This window comes from Anthonomus grandis, chromosome 5 (assembly GCF_022605725.1).
Source record: "Anthonomus grandis grandis chromosome 5, icAntGran1.3, whole genome shotgun sequence".
Classification (NCBI taxonomy): Eukaryota; Metazoa; Arthropoda; class Insecta; order Coleoptera; family Curculionidae; genus Anthonomus; species Anthonomus grandis.
In genome coordinates, this window is record NC_065550.1 from 15943031 (window position 1) to 15964011 (window position 20981).

General features: G+C 30.8%; 1 protein-coding gene and 1 long non-coding RNA gene across 2 annotated transcripts in view; both read right to left on the reverse strand.

Annotated features, from left to right (window-relative positions):
- The window catches only part of LOC126736869 (uncharacterized), a 300653-nt gene that overhangs the window by 100636 nt on the left and 179036 nt on the right, over window positions 1-20981 (reverse strand). The window lies entirely within an intron of this gene.
- Window positions 1688-19828, reverse strand: LOC126736861 (protein Peter pan). The gene is made up of 4 exons (XM_050441471.1): window positions 19523-19828; window positions 6729-7492; window positions 6452-6675; window positions 1688-2062 (listed from the first exon to the last, which is right to left on the reverse strand). Exons 1-4 carry the CDS (start codon window positions 19706-19708, stop codon window positions 1758-1760), a joined length of 1479 nt encoding a protein of 492 aa, XP_050297428.1. The 5' UTR covers window positions 19709-19828; the 3' UTR covers window positions 1688-1757.

The following is a 20981-nucleotide window of genomic DNA, read 5'->3' on the forward strand; positions in this document are numbered from 1 at the left end:
AAATCTCTATTGTCTCTCTACTGTCATTTTATTATTCAAACAATGATTTATTTGTTTTGCTCTCAAAATGTTCAAGGCCAACTTGCCTAAATTTGACAAAATTATTAATATCGCTATAACTTTGTTACTTTTAGGTTTAGGCTATTAGTGTAAATAAATAAAAAATAAATTATTATCTTTTGATTTATGTAAAAATATACAGGGGATTCCATTTAACAAAAGTACATTTTTCACATTTTCTCGAAAATGCGATGTTCAATTTTTTTTCTGTTTTCACCATTTTAATCAACAGAAAAAATCCTACTAGTTTGCTAATTTAACCGACCCTGTATCTTAAATATTAACAAAGATACCAATAGTGCCGACTTAATCGGAGGCACCCTGTATATCTGAATAGAATATACTTTTTAATGCTTAAAAGATTTCGCCCAATTAGCATTAAAAATTTGTATGAAAGTAAGAAACGCATACTATGTATATATAAAATGTAATATAAATCTTCGCATAGATTTATAAAAATAAATAAAAAACCTTCGAACAAAAAAGAATGTTATATAATACTTTAAAATAAGGCTAAAAAATTTAATCAATGAGAATATGTATGAAAATATATAGACACTTAAACAATTAAGAAAGAAATTATTTAAAAAATCTCTGTATTGTAAAATTTGTACTTTATAAAAATTATTTCAACTCATTTTTTTTCCAGGAATTGATGCTAATTTCGCGGTTTTGTTTTCCAGGATTTTGAATTAGTTTTCCTAAAATCTCACAAGCATTTAAAGTAATTTATTGTCCCAAGCATTTAAATTGTTTCGTAGATATTAAACAAAATCTTGTTTTACAGACAATAGAAATTTTTTTTTTCGTTCATTTGCAACTATTCTTCATCTTTTCTAAGTATTGGAAAGACTCCTCACTACTTCCGGGTATAATTTTATATCCCCCAGGAATACTTCTTATTAGGCACTTGACAGATTTTTTAAATTTTTCTTAAGGAGTTGGATCTTTTCACACTTTATTTTGACATCATTTTTCCGAAATATGAAGTCTAATTTAAGTTTATTCTAGTTCCTTTAGATAAAAAATTTATAGATACTATATAATTTTTAGGCGATCATTGACTTAATGGAGGAGCCGCCACTGATAATTAAAATATTCTATAAAAATTCTCTTCATTATGATGACTAAAAATAAGTGAATAATAATTTTTGTTTTTATGGTACAGTTTAGAAAGTTCAGTCTGATTAAATATGTTATTAAATTTACTAATTTTCTTCTACGATTTTTTGGCTGAAGTGGCGGGAAAAGGTTCGATCTGTTTATATTTATAAAACAAGTTTAATTAACTCTTTCCTAGGAGTTAGCTAATTGCGAACGGAAATAAAAGCATAAAAGTAGTCGAAACTCGCATTTTACACGTTTATTCAAATCGAAGATTGTCTATTCTGTGTTCTATTTGTCGTCCAACTACTATTAGGATACTCAGTAGGTTTTTGTTAAATATATTGCAGAAAGTTTATATTTCTTCCTGCATATATATTAACGAATCGGCCTATTTCAATGACCTAAAATGTAGTTCAAAACAACAAATGCCTTGACATGCAAAAGCATTCTGTTGATTTGTTACGAGTCTCCTGGTTTTAAATATTTACCTGCTGCATTGGCAAATATAAAATTAAACAAATTATTCGTAAATAGTTAAAATTTATTATAAAACAAGCTTATTATTCGTTTTAAATACAACTTTTTTCTTTTCATCTCCTCTTATGGCTTTTCTTAGACATTTGTTTTCTTTTATCGAATTTCTTATTGGCAATTTTTCCTCCTATTGGCCGAAAATCTCGATTTTTCGAATTGGTTTTATCACCTTTCCGTTTTTGGCCCTTTCCATGTTTCATAAATTTATCGTCTTGATTTTTAGATCCCTTTTTAAAACCGCCCTTTTTAACCCGGTCCTTAGAATTAAAGCGGTCTTTCGTATCTAGGCGAGGCTTCTTGCTTTTAAAGTGAAAAGATGAGGCAGCTCTTTTGGTTCCCGCTGGTCTGGATGAAAACAGATCTAAAAATAAATTTTATATTTTAATAAGTGAACAGTATTACTAAAAAATATATATTAATACAAGCTTGGTCATTCTCATTACGTTATTAGTCATTCTCAAATTGGTTCTAGTTTATCTGTCATTTTTTTATTACAGGCGTATGTATTAATTCGTATGAACCAAAACTCGGGGTGTCCGTGGTTATTTGATAGTACTAAGGACATAAAAAATATACATAAAGGATTCTTAAGATTTTAAGTGTTCTATACAACTTCTTACCGACCACTAGTAAAATATTAGAAATAATAGTCTGAGCCCAATTAAGGTCCTACTTTCATAAAAAGACGTTTTTGAGAATCGAGATTTAAAAGGCGTAACTCATGTGAGTAGATTATTCAACACGTTGCAAGGGTAAACTTATACCCTTAGTTTATGTGTTTGTGACGTGCTTTTGAAAACTGATAGGAAAATATTATTTAAACAACTGCGCATTTATAGCGTCCGTGAAAAACTCTCAGCAAAAAGACTTAATTAATGGGCAGTTCCGAAGGGTAGCGTAGTATGTCCTCTCATATTTATGATATATTGGATATATCAATGCCTTAGCCTGCTATATTTACTCCCCTGTGAAGTGCCAAGAGGTGACTACACGGAGCCATAATTTTCTTTTCTTTTTGGTCGGTAACCAATCAGCCTTACCAGTTTTCAGATTAAGTTAATGGAGAGACTGATTGATCGATCCATAAAACAAGTCATCTTTGTTGAATGATTCGCCTACTACCATGAGCAAATCCACAGGTCTCGTTTTACATCATCTCGTGAGGGGCGCTATCGGAATTAAAATTATCGAAGGGGCGTTTCGCAGTAATCTGCCAGGCACTTAAAAGACGTGGATCAAAATTCAGTCTGGTCAGATGGGTTGGCGATGCTCTCCCAGCGCGATGCATCTGCCGTGTTTAATAGTAAGATTTTAAAACAATAGCTGCTCACAAGGAGCCATTGAATTATAGCGACAGTCTCACTGTGATGGACCTTTTAATTGGAGAATTTAACTTAACACGCCATCTGTATAATTGTATTATAAATTACATCAATAATATTGGCAACTATTAAAAAGTAGTTTTATTAGTCTTTTTGTGGATAATATTCCTATTTATGTCCCTGAGTCTTTTAAAAAAATAATAGCAATATTAAATGGTGACAGATTCTGTATAAATAATGAATGCACATAAATACCTAACAAAACTCAACGCAACTAAAACTCAATGCCTGCTGCACTCAATTGCCTCCGAGTAAGGTAGGGTTTTAAAAAAGCAAACCCATTTGATTGAAAGTTGATAAAAAAATAAGGAATTCATACCATAAGTGGATAAGTAGTTGCTAAATTCCTAAGTAAAATATAGATATATTTATAATTCCATATTTATATACACTTTTAATGTTCATAATAGCCAAGTTCTAAATAATTATATATTTAATTTAATTTCGTTATGGACAACAGGGAGACGCAATAGTAACATATTGAAAATACTATATGTACGTGTTTTAAAAAGACTTATGTTATAAAAACTGAAAAATGTTTTCTAAGATATTCAAATTTTCACGTCATATACAGTTTTCGAAACAACCGAAATACAGATAAACTTCATCATTTTAAGAAGAAGAAACCCTTTAAACCACCCTTAGCAAGACCAACATTTTTGAGGGTTCAGAGGAAAATTATACTAAAAACGCAAAAAATGAAATTTATATATTTTAAAGTATGAAATTTAACGATAATAACAAGAAATGTAATGCGATAATCTAACTCCGACGTTATTAAAAGGTGCTTTTAATATGTTTTAAGAAGGTCTGAAGTTTTCTAACAAAAATTATATTTGTGCTGGACCAATAATTATATATATTGGCTATATTGAGCAAGACAATACGAGAACTAATGGCTGAACTAAAAGAAACAAGTTAAAAATCATAGAGAAATAATACACAATGAAGTTATCCTAAGAGAATCTCAGGTTTCGAAATATTTGATACATATATTAAAGTAGTATTCCGTCTTAAACTATGTGGAAAGTTATTGATTGGAGCTTTTAATAATAACGTGAAAGAGAGGTCATTAAGTCAAATAAATCCTTGTCCTTTTTATGAGTAATTTGTTAAAGCTCTGATCACCTTGAAACCGCCTTGAAGCCTCCGCCTTCCAGAAACCCTTTGGTCTATTTGACTGGTACTTGTATTAATGGCTTTGCCTTTTTGCACTTTTACTCAGGTGCATCAAGTAACTGATTCTATGAACAATATTGAAACTAGGGACCCATTTGATTTCAACGCACGGCTCATTAACACAATAAAGAACTTGCAAAAGTCATATCGATACGCAAAAAAAGGATGCACCGCGAGAAGTATCGGTCAATTTCTAGTCAAATCTTTGAAACCTTACTGAAGAATCAAAAACAATGTTCTGAATTTTTCCAGAGATTTCGATTGTGTTGAGCATAGAATACTTCTTCAAAAGCTCTACTATTATAAATTTGACAATTCAAGTATTAACTTGCTCCTGTCCCACTTAACAAAGTGTCAATATGTACGTTTTGAAGGTGGTAGGTTCCAGAGTTTGCTGATGCAGGGGCCTTTTCTTGTACCTAATCTCTTTCTAGTGTTTGTCATGATCTTTTTTATGCTGATGACACAACATCCTTGATTGCTGGTAGCGGCCTATCCTGCTTTAGATATTACAACTGATATTACAGCTCAAATGAGTACAAAATCAAAAAGATCATCTTTTTCCCTTGGAAGTTATAGTCATGGCGAATAGAGTCTGGAGCCATAACTTTCCTTGGTGTCATTCTGGACTGACTGAACTCTCGTATAAGTTATCAAGATCTATATTCCAAATACGAAATCTGTCCATCGGCTTGCACGCTCAGGGCTGTAAGTTTTGGATATTTCCACTCAGTTATGTACTGTTTGTTTAATTGAGGTCACTGAATCATAGTTGTATAACAGTAATTTTGACTATAGAGGATGCCCTATGTTCAACTTTGCTGACCTCCTCTGTTTTTTTTGAGTCATATATTTTATTGTATTTTTTTAGTTATATGTCTTGACTTGCGTGCCAAGACAGAAGACGCTCTATGGCTAGGAAGTTGCTTTAAGGTTCACATAACAAGCAGGGAAAAATGGCCTAATACGGGTCGATTTGCAAAAATGGTGGTGGATACAAGAGAAAAAGTTAAAGAGGACCTGGAAACGGAAATAATCCTTTACAATGACACCCAGGCTGGCCATCCAAGCACCTAGGAACAGTTTGGGACGTGCTTGTCTGTTTGCTAGTCTCCCCGCAAAGGTGGCCAGTGGTATTGACGGGGTTTCGGGGGTTAGCGGATGTTTATTTGTTAATGTTTATTCAAATTTACGTTAAATCAAAAGTTGAGAGAAAATCTGAAATTTGTAAAAAAGCGCCACAGAATTTGCAGTCAAAAGGCCTAGGGCGTTAAAATATTTACTAAAGAGGAGAAAAATAAAAGTTATTTATAGTCATTTAATGCCATTTTCCACTACTCTTGTTCTATGATGTGTGCACCTCTAAATAGATTAATTTTAGAATTATTAAATATAACTTGTTTAGTAATATAACTTAGTCCATGGCAATGAGTGATCAATCACTCATGTTTAACAAATAGGACCAATACCTTACCAAATTTAAGTATACTTAATAAGGAAAAATTCTATAGCGAAAAAAACTAACGGGTAATTAGGTTAAAGGTAATAAATAAATACAATAATAAGTACCTAAAGTTATAGGTACTTAGCAGGTATTAGCTTAGCTTAGGTGTTAGGCTGCTTTAGGGTGTAGTGTAACCAATCAGTTGCCACTATCCTCTGGAGGTTGTTATAAAATCACTTTCCAGACAAAATTACCTAAACAAGATTACAAACCGTAACCGAAATTTCAAACGTAATTCAACCACTTTTATCCTCCACAAGGAGTGAAATTTCTGAAAGTTCTAAATATGTGCAGTTTCAATGACAGCTTCCAGTCAAAAATAGAAAGATTTTGAATTGTACTTTCCAAAAAAAAAACAATAAGAAACCAAAATTGCAATGAAAACCTTTATGTATTGCTGAAGTCAATTTGTATATAAATAAAAATCAGAAACGAAAAATTGTAATAGGTAACATCGACTCAGATAAAACAACGTGCCTAGATAAAAGTTAATAAAACTGTTACAGGTTCTCTCAATTAATAATCACTCAATTAAATAATTACCAATTATTTTTTTTGAACAATGGAATCTTGTATAGCGCAACACAAATGACCATTTGAAATCTTTAAAACTTTTGTGACATACTTGACAATGAATGTGAATATATATTAAATAACTAATTATGAACCAGAATTGTCAACATACCTTGATCCGGTTCTTCTCCCACTTCCTGTTTATAATATTCTTTGTCATCATCATCCACTATTTTTGATTCCATATTGGATTCTATAGCAAGCTTTTTCATTTGAATATCACTCTCTGTCTCTTTCTGCATACCTTTCAAAGATTTTTCTTTATGCTCTTCTTTCATCATCTCCTTGGCTTTCTTATTGTCTTCTTGAACCTTCTTTCTCTTTTCTTTTAATTTTCTAAAAAATCAACACAATAAATAATTGCAAAAAATTAAAGATTACTAATTTACCTTTTAAGCTCCCTCTTCTTTTGTATCTCTAACTTTTCCTCTTCACTTTTATGAACTAAATCATGGTAAAGGACTTCACCATCTAACAAACCATCTTCAATTTTTAACAATTGTAATGTAAGCCTGGGGCCAAGTTCTGTTAGTCTTATGGCTGATTTTCCACTCTCCACATTTCCTCTGCTAACTAATTTTTGAGCTACTGTCACATGATTGGATGGATCATCTTCTGCTTCACTTTCTGACATCATACCAGACTTTGTAAAGAATTCTGTTATGTCCGTGCACCTTGCCAAATTAGGAACCTTTCCCTGAACAACCTTTTTAACCCCCTTAGATACTCCCACTGGAGCAACTTTAATATTATAGTGCCTAAAGTCTATCAGTTTTGTAGTTGGATTATAATTCATTAAAACACATCTTCTAACAGTGTTCAAATCCACGTTGGTCAAATTAATTGTAGGGAACATATTTTGAAACATAGAAGCCATCAACTTCATTTGAAGCCCTTCCCCACTAAAACTATTTAGAACAATAAGGGGTGAGTGTTTGAAAGCCTCTTCTACTACAATTTGTTTTTTTAAAGAGGACACAACATCTCTGGCTAAAGAGAAATTATGAATTTTAAATGTAAGTGTAGGGCCTCTGGGGAGTCTCATAATTTTAAGGTACATGCCCAGCTCAGTCCTGGAAAATATTGACAAATGGGTTACATGTAAAGGTCCAGCAATTGACACAAAGTCCTTTATCGTGTTTCTCTTCCTTTCCTGCAAAAATGGGTCAATTAAAAAAAAAACGTTGTTAAAAAAATATCTGTAAACTAGCTGCTTGTTGCCAGCAACAAAACAGTGGCTATTTTTATTTTCACTTAAGACATACAATTTTAAATCATAGCATCATGAAATTTTATAGAGGGCCATCTGAGACAGTATCAGAGAACACAAACTTTACCCAAAAAGTATCTGTGATTATCTTAAAATATCTCTGGCAGTGAGATTGATATCTTGTAAAACACCGTAGTCAGCCTGAGACCTAAGAGAGTCAAAACTGGCTTGGCAGCAAGGTAATCGAAAACAAGAATTCTTATTATAAACGATTTTTACCATTCATTTAAGTTTTCTCTAATATAGAAGAGATTACTCCCGTTTGTCATTTTACATATTATGTAAGTTACTTGTGGAAACAACATTTCTTCTTTGGGGTTTTGGGTTTATTTCTCTTATTATTGGGTAATTCATAGAACTCAACACATGCAGAGTCACTACCATAATGGTAATAGATTAAGGGAGAGAAATTTATGAAACTTTTTGTAACATGCAATGGAGGAAACTGTATGTTACGATATTGTAATCTGTGACGATTTTAACATTTCAGGAGTGGAATGCGAAAATGATGAGCAGTTGGTGTGTTTTCACCAACATCATCATATTGTGTGTGGAGTTCTTTTAAGCATTTTTTGGCATACCTAAATTTAAATTTAAAAAATATACATATTTGTAAGATATCTGGCCCTTATCTGGAGCTAAGAGTGGTCAATGTTCAATCTGTCAATGATTCTCTGAAACAAATTTCTCTGATTCTAAACAAAAGCTGCTCACAAAAAAACTTTAACGAAGCAAGCAATATAAACACTCCTCTGATTTCAAGGGTTGAAAACAAGAGTCTCTCAAAAATTGCTTAACATAAACACATCACTCAAACTGAAAATTCCATAATTCAAAATAGTAAAGATTTTTGGAAATATTTAAAGATAAAAACCAACCCTGAATCCTTATATATAGATATCCCTAAAACCAAAACTAAATCCTCTGGTGCTGGGAATGTTACTGAAAACTATTTTAGTGACTGTGTGTTTTTCAACTGTGTATTGTGATATGTACTATTTTAGTATTGTTAAGTTGGTGTCCATACCTACTTGTGATCTTAATCAAAACAATCAATGTCTGCAATACAATTTTTATTAAAGACCATTTAAGGGGTTTCATTTTAAAATTTGTCTTATCCTTTTTTTGAATAAATTTACATAATGACGTCTATAGCATCTGTTAAAACCCTCTATACGTTAAACGAATTAAAATATACCAATACTCGTCTTAGTCTATAATAAAGGCATAAGAAAAATCAAGTATCATTTCAAAACTTGCCTAATCCATCGCCTCTATCATTTCAAAAGTCATCTTGTCCATGTGACCAAAAGGAACGCAGAATTTTATTTACAGGTTCGTTTTGGCGTTATTTATTATTTTAAAGCTATTTCAAAGAGTGAGTGCTAAAGTTTACGTTAAAATGTCGTCATTAAACATCTATTTTATTTATAGAGGCAGAGCAAAACAAGACAATATTACCAGAAAATCGATGGCAATCAAATAATTCAACAGTGATCTAGGAGAATCAAAGTAAATTTAATCAAATATTGGTGGATTAAATTAACAAAAAAATCTAGGACTTCAGTAAATAATTGATCTCTCATTTTGTTAATACCTGAGAAGAGAATGAATTGGGAATTTATCATTTATTTTTTTATTGACTTGGGTTGTATTGAGAGAATGAATGAAGAGGGTGAAATCATGAGAGATATATCAGGTTTCATAAATTCTAAGGGATATCTTTATCCTTTATCCTTTTTTTGTTTTTTTTTTCAAAATGTTAAAAAAGGTTTAGATGCTGTATTTTTCATGCCATAACTTGTCTTATCCATGCAGTCATGCCAAAACTTGTCTTGTCCATTTTACTTTTTTAAATTTTGTCAAATTGGAATCAAGAGCATTTAAGTAAATGCTAAAATTACTTGCATTACACACTAAACTAATTAGTTAATTACTCACACTACAGTAATAAAAAGTAGTATATTATAATGGATGCCAGAAAGTATTGTTGATCTTGGCTGGTTCCACAGACAACTGCAAATTTTCTTTTAGCTGTGTTCTCTTGGTGTTATGAGGATATTTTATGCCTATACTCAAAAGTTGGATTGAGGTAAGTTTTTCCTTAATGTTGTTGCCTCTGTAGCTGGAGTAACCAGATATTCATTCAATTAATATTTTGTTTAGGTATAACTTTGTGATACAAGCAACACCATAGATGGCTAAATTAATGAAAGAAAGTAGGATTTTATATATAGAACACAATTTTCTTTCTCTTATAAGCCTCTAGGACCAGCCAACTTATGGAAGAATTTTTTTTTTTAAGTCTCAAGTAAAATCCAATAAAAAATATATTTATAACATAGTATAAACAGTGTAAATTAACATATTTTAAAACAGTAAGACTTTGAGTTACATTTCTTATTAAAATTGCTGACAGATTGAATCTATAAATCATAAAATTCATCGAGCAAAAAAACCTATAAACTTAACTAAAAACTTAACTAACTAACTAAAAACTGTTTCTGACATTTGTATTTGAGAGAGACATGCTTATTTGTGGCACATGTTATAAATTCATTTATAATAAAGAAAGCTTTTTCAAGGAGGTAGTTTTTGATTTTAAATAAATAAATAAAAAATTACTTTATTTGTACTTTTCAATAGTGTATATCTTTTCATAGGCGAAATCTAGCCAAAGGCTAATCTACTTAACCTATTTAAAAAATGTAAGCAAAATTATTTTAGATAGCACAACAGAAAGAAAAAAAAAATTACATTTATAATGGCAATACTAATAGTAATACAAAAATAAACAGATTGGTCCATAAAAATCAAAAATTATAAAATAAGAAATACCCACTGACAATTTAGCTATTCTGTTTAGCTAAAAAATGCAGCTTTAGTTTTTTCTTGAAACCCGCTACTGACATTTCTTTATAGGATTTGGAACAAGGTAATTGTAAATTGCCCCAGCATTATACAGAAAACTACGACGAAAGAAGTGTGTTTGATATTCTATTCAATTTAATTAAGTATATTACGGTAGTTAACCAATTTATAAAATAAATATAGTATAAAAACGATTCAATAAAATAAGATTTTATATCACAATAAAGCACTTGAAAATATAAGAACAGTGGTTTAAAACAGAGTAACTACAATAGAAACGAAGAGATGCTTTAAGCAAAGTCAAGATATAAAATTATATTGCACTTAAGCAGATTTTAAGATTCGTTGAAATGAACTCAGAGAACAATGAAACAAATCTATATTGACACTATCTGAGTTAATTATCATTCTATCCATTGCACAGTTTTCACCATACAGTGTACAATGTTGTTCAAGGTAGAATAATCTAGTCTGTCTGAGCACTGTAGTAAAAGGAACATTTAAATTAAGACACATTAGACACATTATATATTTAGCACAATAAGTGACCATATACATGAATTCAACTAAAGTTGACTGTGAACCAATGAAAAATACAGAAGTTATTGTCAATATTTTTTGAAAAAGTTAGTCTGCAATCAAAAAGCACCCCAAGGTCACATGTCTCTGATACCTTCTCAATAAGTGATATCTAGGAATTGACAACTTATTTATAAATCTTTGATTTGCTTCATGTAAATTTTTCCGAAAAGTAAGTTTTTCGCAGAGTTGGGGAGGAGTAGACGACGCTAGCAGTCTATGCACAAAAATTGCCAATTGCAAAGAGAATAGATTTTCCATGCGCAGCCAACCAAGTACACATACCCTTGCAGAGACTCTATCATACTTTCTAAGTCCATAAATAAATCTGCAGCATTGATTTTGCAGCTTTTGCTGTTATGTGCAATTCATCATCCAAAAGCAATCCAAGATTTCTTGCACATTTAACCATACTTAGCTGATTACCATCCCACAAAAAGTTTTAAACCGTCCAATGCAAATCTTTTTTTGTTCTTAGAAGTAAAGCACATAACGCAAAAGGAATGAGTAATGAAGGATTGAGTTTTTAATTATTTTGAGAGGAAAAGAAGGAAATTCTAGAAAGATCGTCGTTTATTTTATTTGATGCCTCTAATACAGATTAAGCTTTAAAAGAATAATAAATTTGCGTATCATCTACAAACCCCTGAATCTGGCAGTATTTTACAACTTTAAACAAATCAGAAATAAGAGAGGTCCCAAAACAGATCCCTGAAGTACTCCAGACATTATATGTTTAGTATTTAATAATAATAATAATAAGCTTTATTTCCAACAGGTTACATATACCCAGTTACAGGAGAATCAATTAAATATATAAATGTACAAGTACGAATGCATGAACTGTATTAGATTCATGCAACTAAACTATAAAAGAATTGCTATATAATAAAAAAAATAGTGAGTTTGAGAAAATAAATAATAAAAAATCAACACTAAATTAGGATAAGAATCAAGAATTAATTTAAATCAAAAGAGCAGAAAAAAAAATTAGTAAATAAATAATGTATTCAAACTAAAAACTAAATAACTTAGCCTCCCCCACCGACCATACACAAATAAGTGCCAAAATAAGTGCCAAATTGTCATGGTGAATGTCACAAGAATCAGCAATAGTGTTAAAGTTTTGAAACATAAAGTGAATAGGACTCTGGTACAGAATGTTGGACCTGGCAATGTCCAAGTTAAAAGCTGGACACTGTCTAGATTCTGGGCATGGTATATGAAAGCAAATCCTTTGCAAAAGGGATGGGCAGTCAATTTTATGGTTAAGTAAATTAAACAAGAATTTCACCGAATGCATTTCTCTCCTCTTCGCAAGTGACTGTTCTGTATATCTAGAGAGCAGCAGGTTATGGTCAAAACCCCTTGGAGGATAAACTCCATCATCCTTAAATGCCAAACATTCAATTTTGAATTTTGGCAAAAAGTTTGCAATTTCTAATAATAAAGCCCAGCATGCAAGTAGCTCTAGAAACAGTATCTTCGATGTGAGGGATAAAAGAAAAATTTTGGTCAAAGGTGACTCTAAGATCCTTAAAGGATTTAAAAAAGTCGGATCTTCCAAGACCACCATTTGCCTTTTGTTGGATAAGCAGGCTTAGAAAGTTTTTCTGACAACCCTTTAATTTTATACACTAGTTTATTATAGAAAACTGGAGCAAAATATAGGGTTGAGTTACATGACTTATGTAATCTATGGAATTTGGATAAGATTTTGGTGGTTTCTAGTGTCATGATGATGGTGTCAGAACACAAATCCATAAAGAATTTTATTTTTATGTACATATATCAGGCTTTCATAAGGAATGGTTCAATGTATGGTATACAATCAAAATTGACTGTCTGAACCAGATATCTCAATATGAAAAACAAAGAGCTTATCTTTTTTGATATTGCATCAACACAACTTTTGAAGGTCATTTTAGAATCCAAAGTGATACCCAGAACTTTACCCCACTGTCAACTTCCTCCTCGTCATGATATTGAAGTCAAAACACCATGTTTTTGGTCTTGCTATGATTAAGATTAAGTTTCTCAATAGATGCATTTCCAGATTGAATGAGAGTGGAGGTCAGTTTGATTTATTTGAAAATTTGTATCATCATCATATAGAGTTAAGACACACTGGGGTAGAGCAGAACTGATGTCATTCACATATTCTAGAAAAAGTAGAAGTCCCAATATAGACACCTGAGGAAGAAGGTAGTAAATTGTAGACTTTAATTGTCATTATAGTAAGCTACTTTTTTAAAATAATTACAATTATAAAGAAGTCTAGCAAAATTTTCTCTTCCTCTTTTAGTTATTTAGTGAGTCATTTTGGATAGTGATCAATCCAGTTTTGTTATAGAAGATATGTGTAATAAATTTGGTTTATTCAAAAAAAGTGTATTAATAGTTTCTCAAATAAGACTTCAATAGCTTCAGATTTAAAACCATCCATTTTCACCTCTTCCAGTGACACATGGATATAACCATGATAGAAAAGGTTCTATTATACCAAAGCATATTTTATATCTTTTAAAAAAAGGTACTCTATTAAATTAATCTTTTCTATCAGGATAGTTAATATAGCTGCTATATTTATTTAATCATATAACTTATTTGATTTATTGTTATTAAGGAACATGAAGTATGGTGTATTTGGTGGTAGAGATTGCTTTTATATGATACCAAAATACTTAATAACAGATCCTTATATCTATACTCCAGTTGTGTATTCTGGTATAAACTTGAAGATAAAAACTACATAAGTCACCAACATGAAATCAGACAACTAACTGAAAGACATCTTAATGTACCAGTTCAAAGATTCGATGGAAGCCAAAGATGTAATTCTGTAATAGGACCAAAAATTTTCAATAAGTAGTGGTAATTAAACCCCAGTAAATAAAGTGATTTTGAAATAAAAAGGGTGTTTTGGTCTTAAAATAACAGCAAATATTCAAAATCCTACAAAGATGGAGACGAATGAGATAACTTGCCTTAAATGTAAAACAGAGATTGAGGACGATCAATTCTGATTCTTTTTTCATTGATCAATTCAATTCTGACGATCAAAGTGTGACTCTTGCCTGGGAATAATATATAATAAAAGCTGCACAAGCCTTACAGCATCGGAAGTAAAATGCATGCAAAAGAGGCTCTTGCTTTTGATATGTGATGACTGTTGTAAACTACTGGCAAGACTACCGTATATTATGGGAACTATTGAAGCTATGAAAAAGGACATTGAAGAACTAAAATCAATGAAGGTGGCAGCCTACTCAAATAATCTTAAAAAACAATATTCAGAGATTCTAAAAGCAAATTGTAATAATAAAACTAGTAATATTGGAACCAACTTTCCCACACTATTTGTTAAACCAAAAAGCAAACAAACTGGAGACAAAACTGAAAAGGATTTAAAAGACAAAGTTAATCCGACTACTCTAAACTTGAGTATTCAAAATTCAAGAAATACAAAGGATGGAAGTATAATAGTCAAATGTAAAACTAAGGAAGATATTAATATTTTGAAGACAGAAACGGAAAAGCATCTTGGAACCAAATATATTATCGAAACACCAAAAATGAAAAACCCTAGGGTTAAAATTATAGGCTATGCCGGAACTAAATCAGCAAATGAAATTAAATGCTCTATTAAAAATCAAAACAAATGGATTGATAAGAAAGATAACTTGAATGTTACCTATATCAAAAAAACTAGGGATGGAAGTAATAAATCTACAATATTCATGGAATGTTCTCCAAAGTTATTCAAACAATTAATGGAAGAAAAAAAGATTTATCTAGAGTGGGAAAGATATCCAGTGTATGAAGATCTTAGTGTGACACATTGTTTTAACTATCAAGGCTTTTATCACAAAAGTAATAAATGTGATAAGAATAAGGTAGTATGTGCTAAGTGTTCTGGTTCACATGACACCACATAGTGTAATATTCAATTGTTGAAGTCCAATAACTGTCATTTAGCAAACATGACATATAAAAAAAATTTAAAAACTGATCATTCAGCATTAGATCCTGCATGCCCATCAACTCAGTATCATCTAGGAATCATAAGAAGTAAAATTAATTATTCCTGTTAATTTAATGGTTTTAGTAATTCAAGATGAAATTTTGGAAGATTCGTCCTTAGACCCGCATGTTGCCCAAATGATTGATGAAATTGAACTTAATGAACACATTTCTAGGGACAGTAAGTTGTTGAATCTCAATGAGTTCTTAATACTCTTAGAAAATTTTAAACTTGATTTTACTAATATTATAATCTTGAGTGAATGTTTTCAAATCTCAAATATAAATAACTACAATATACCCGGTTTTAATACCTATTATAATAATGCAGACTTTAACAGAAATGATGGTGTTATATTATTTGTGAAAGTTTGTATCAATGTACGCGTTTCTTTTATTCGGTTGCCAAACTCATCAAAACCAAACCAGTAACAATTGGAAGATTAACATTTAATAAGAATAACATTTCCTTTGGTGTTACTTCTGTCTACAAACCTCCACCAATATTAATGAGGGTATTTATAGATGATATATATGAGTTCCTTCAAACAAATGCACAACTAAATAGTTATGAATTTTTTATAGGTGATGTAAATATAGACCTCTTAGATGTGGAAACTACTTTAATGTTAAAGTAGTTTGATATGTCTTTATCCGAGTAAATTATTTCCCTATTATCCCCTACTAGCTGAATATTACCGGCCTTATTATCTTTTTCATTTGTCGCGTCTTTAACTATGTTATATATACCCTTTAAGTTATTTTTATTTATATCTACTTGATATTGATAATATTTATTTTTTGTCTTTTTTATTAATTTATTTAAATTGTTTCTATAAATCTTATATTGTGATTCAAGTTCAGCATTGTAGTTTCTGAATAACTGGCATTTTAATTTATCCCTATGCCTAATGGAAGTTATTAAGCCTATTGTGATCCATTTTTAACCTTTTTTAGATTATTTTTGGGAACAAAATATTTCGTTTGAGACTCTTTCATTATTTGTAGATATCTTACTAAAAAGTTAATAATACTTCATAAATGTAGGTATAGAAATGGAAAAAAAGATCCCTCCTTCAACACAAACATATGCAGTAGATTTTAATAATCCTCACTCAATGTTTCTTAGACCTGTAACAAAAAATGAACTTATTGAACATATATCTTCTCTAAAAAATAATTGTGCATCTGGTCATAATAGGGTTTCAACAAGGGTCATTAAACAAACATGTACTGAAATTCTTGATCCTCTTTTACATATAATGAATGTTTGTCTAGAAACCGGAAAAGTATCAAATTGCTTTAAAATATCGATTGTGACTCCTATATTAAAATCCGGCAATGCCACTACTGTAAAAAATTACAGGCCAGTGAGCTTAATCACAAATTTTTCTAAAATATTAGAAAAGTGTATTAAGAAAAGGTTGGTTGAGTCTCTGGCTGCTAACCATGTCCTTTCACCACAACAATATGGTTTTCTTGAGGGTTCTAGTACCAATGATGCAATGAAACTTTGACAATGCAACTTTGACATCTGAAATTGTTAAAAATTTAAATCTGGGCAAAAAAAGTATTGCAGTATTTCTTGACTTGGCTAAAGCATTTGACACTGTTTCTCATGAAAGACTTCTTAATGTGCTTGATTGTTATGGAGTTAGAGGAACAGTGCTACAACTTTTAAAAATCTTACAGACAGATATCAGAGGGTTCGAATCAATAACACACTAAGTAGTGAATTGAGAATAGAAATGGGTGTGCCGCAAGGCATTGTTCTGGGCCCCATTCTTTTCTTAGTTTACATTAATTCCATGTTAAAAATAAATATAGATGGAATATCAATTTCATATGCCGATGATACTGCATTAATTTTCAGTGGAAATACTTGGCCAGAGACTCAACAAAAAGCGATTAATGGGTTCAGGGTAATTAGAGGCTGGCTCTGTATGAATAAATTGTCATTAAATCTTACTAAGACCAATTATATAGCCTTTTCATTAACTGAAGCTAATAGACCTCCATTCTCAACTATATTAGTAGATAATGATAAAATTAATGAAGTTTCAAAAACCAAATATCTTGGGATAGTAATTGATAAGTACCTAAAATGGGGTCCTGATGTTGATTATGTGACGAATAGGATCAGAAATCTGCTACATACATTTTTTCTTCTTAGAGATATATTTAACAAAAACCTTTTACACACAATTTATAAAAATCTGATAGAAGCTGTGATTCGTTATGGCATATTAGTATGGGGTGGGTTGTACAACATTTATTTAAATAAGCTTAACATAATTCAAATTCAAATAGTTTATTGTCCAACAGGAAGATTCCCAATTACAAGACAATCGAAAAACAATTAAAATTAAAACAGTACAAGTTATAAGCACCTTAAATAAGTAGTACAAAAAAAAAATAATATAAAAAAATAATATAAGATCCAATATAGAGATATAATAACAAAATTTAAAATTTAAAACAATAGCATAATTGTAAGAATATAAGACACACTAACCAAATGATAACAATCACAGAAAAATAATCAGGTATCATTCAAATTAAGAGAGGAACACATCCTTTTTTAAAAAAAATATTCAGTGCTGCTAAAGATGTCGACATCTATAGCATTCATCTGATTATACCATGTACAAGCACGGCACAGTGGAGCTTTGCTGGACAGATTTGTTAAGTTAAGAGAGAGATAAAATATATGGTGCCTCCTTGTATTGGCAGGAGGAACAAATAGAGGTAGCCTCTCTAAGAGCTCAGAACAATCAATTTTATTATTGCAAAGTTTATATAAAAATATCTGACTAGAGAGAATAGTATTTTGCTTTAGTGACAAATAGTTGAATCTATTCAGCAGGTACTCCTGTTCCACACCTCTTACTGGATATACTCCATCCAACTTAAGAGATAGTAACTTTAAGAATCTGTGCTGTACATACTCTAGTCTGTTAACATGAACATCATAGATGGGGAACCACAACATAGAGCCATACATTAATTTAGACTTTACTAATGAATTGTACAATACAGTCAAGCTGGATATATTCTTAAATTGAGAAGTGGACCTTACTATAAACCAGAGGGATTTTAAGGCTGAACCAGTGACCTGTGCTACATGCAGGTTGAATGTGAGCCTCTTATCTACTTCAATGCCCAAATCCTTCACTGAAGAACAGTCTGGCAACTGCCAACTGAGAACCACTCAATATATATGGGTATAAAATCTCTTCATGAAGAATGGAAATTGTAATTTTTTTACATTTGTCACAGTTTAGGGGTAGTTTATTTCTTTCACACCATTCAAAGACCCTATTCATGTCCTCTTGCAGCTTCAGGCAGTCCAGCATAGTATGAATGATATGAAACAACTTCAGATCATCAGCGAATAAAAGACAGAAACTCTCTATACAATCAACTAAATCATTAATAAATAGATCGAAACAGCATTGGGGTGAGGTTACTGCCTTGGGGCACACCACTCGAAGCCATGTAATACTCAGACCCAAAACCATTAAATTCAGATTATCCAAAGATTATCCAGATTATCCATTAAAGATAATCCAAAAATCGATTCTAAAAATAATGTATAAAAAGCCTAGGAGATACCCATCCCACTTACTTTTCACTGAAGAAATTCAAAATGTAAGATGTATTTATATTCACACAGTTTCCATGTATATCCACAAAAATCAAAATAAATGAACATATATCAATCATATGCATAGCACACATGGTAGAGCAGATCAATTAATTGAAATACCTTTAAGTCGAAACAACATAAATTTCAAATTTATTACTTGGTTTGGGCCAAAAATTTACAACATTTTTCCAAAACAAATTAAAGACATAACACATATAACCTTATTTAAGAGAAATGTAAAATCATACATCTATCAGTATTATGAAGAAAAATGTAAAAGTATGCTAAATTAAATTAAGATGCAATGAATGTATAATGTAAATTGATATTATATATATATATATATATTTAATCTTGTTAACTATAATAAATTATTTATTTTGTTTTTAGCACATACAGGTGTTTGTACACCTAGGTGCTACTAAGAAATTTGTAATTTTTTTACCATAGCATTTATATTATAAAACAAATTATGTATTAATTAAATGATAATAAATGTGGAAGGATTACAGGGTGTACTGTATCCTCCTCCTCCTCAGGTTTATGTAAATTAGTGGTATGGGGCCTCTAGTAAATATAATTGTGTTGTATAGTAATATAATGAATTTTAAGTTACACATACAGGTGCTTGCACCTAGGTGTACTTTATTGTATTCATACTACAAATTAATTTTGTTTACATCTATCCTGTTTTAAGCATGTATTTGTTGAATAAATTATGAAGTTACCAAGCCTCTGTTACTGACAACAAGAATGTAACTTTAAAATAATTGAAAATAACATTCTCTTACCTTAAGTGAGGAGGCTGTAAAAGGCTCCGTAACTCGCCGAAAGTCTTTGGTAAGTTCCAAAGTGTGGCCTCCAGGCAAACCCTTATGGATAACAAACGAGTGGGGCGCATTTACTAGCTCTTCGGGCTCCGAATGCACATTTTTATTTCGCTTTACTGAACGCCCCTTTCCTTTCTTTCTACCCATAGTTTTTTTTTTCAATTAAGTTCTAAATTATCAACAACCAAATGAATCAATTGATATGTTATTAAATAAATATGAAAATTAAGGTTATATATCCTAGACTCCACGTGATGATGACAGTCTTAAAGATAAAGATGGGACTCCGTAACAGTGTTGCCAGGTGAAATAAAATGAAATCATGAAAAATGTAACCAAAAATCATGAGTTTTGGAAAAAAAATCATGAGATGGCGTTTTAAGCCTTATTTAAAAAAAAAACATACATTATTTTTATTAAAATATTTTTTTGATGAAATAAAGATACAAGTACCAAAATATATACTTTTTTATTAACAAATTTAAATAAAAACATAAAATTATATGTTAAAGTAAACAAACGTACATAATCTTAAAGTAAATAACTGAAAAACAAAAATCCGAAATATCCGTTATTTTATTCTGACTCATCGGAATCATAAATTTGTTTATTTAATTTTTTAAGCAAATCTTTTCCTATTGGAAAATTTGAACAAATACGGTTTTCTCTGCCCACTAAACTTTTGGTGTGCAGTATAGCAGCTATCATAGGAGTTTTCAACCGATTTCTCTGTTTTGTTTTGTTTAAATTTATCTGACTAAACACCCTCTCTACGTTAGCACTGGAATGCGGCAAAGTTAATAAATTAAACACAAAATTACTTAAATTGGGAACCCGGGATTCTGTATTTTCCACACATTTAATCTTAGCAATTTTACCCCAAAAATCGCAAATACCTTTCCAGGTAAAATTAATTTCATAATTTCTAAGTAACAACCATTCATTGTCAATAACTTGCATATCAACAGGAATTAAATTTTGAAACAACATAGAAACATTACTTATAGACCTGATTTTTCTTGAATTAACTACCTCAGGATCTAGAAATTCTAATTTCTGAAACACAGAGTTTTTAAGTGGAAATCTTGACAATATTTGCTCCACACTCTCAATATAAAAGTCTAGACATCTTAATTTTACCATGTCGAGTCGGTTTTTCTCCAGATCGGCAGAGTTTATGTGGGCAGAAACGTACATGTCATTTAAATTTAAAAAAAGTCTAGGGTCTTTAAAATCTATATTTTCAATGTTGGCATTTAGATATTCGTCCTTAATATAATAATCTAAAATTGTTTTAACTGTTCTAGCAACCTCTTTATAAATAACGTGAATTTTGGGCGATTCGCTTTGCATTAATTTGTTTAAGCTATTAAAAATAGGTAGTACATGCGATAAAAATGATAAGTATAATTTATTTTCG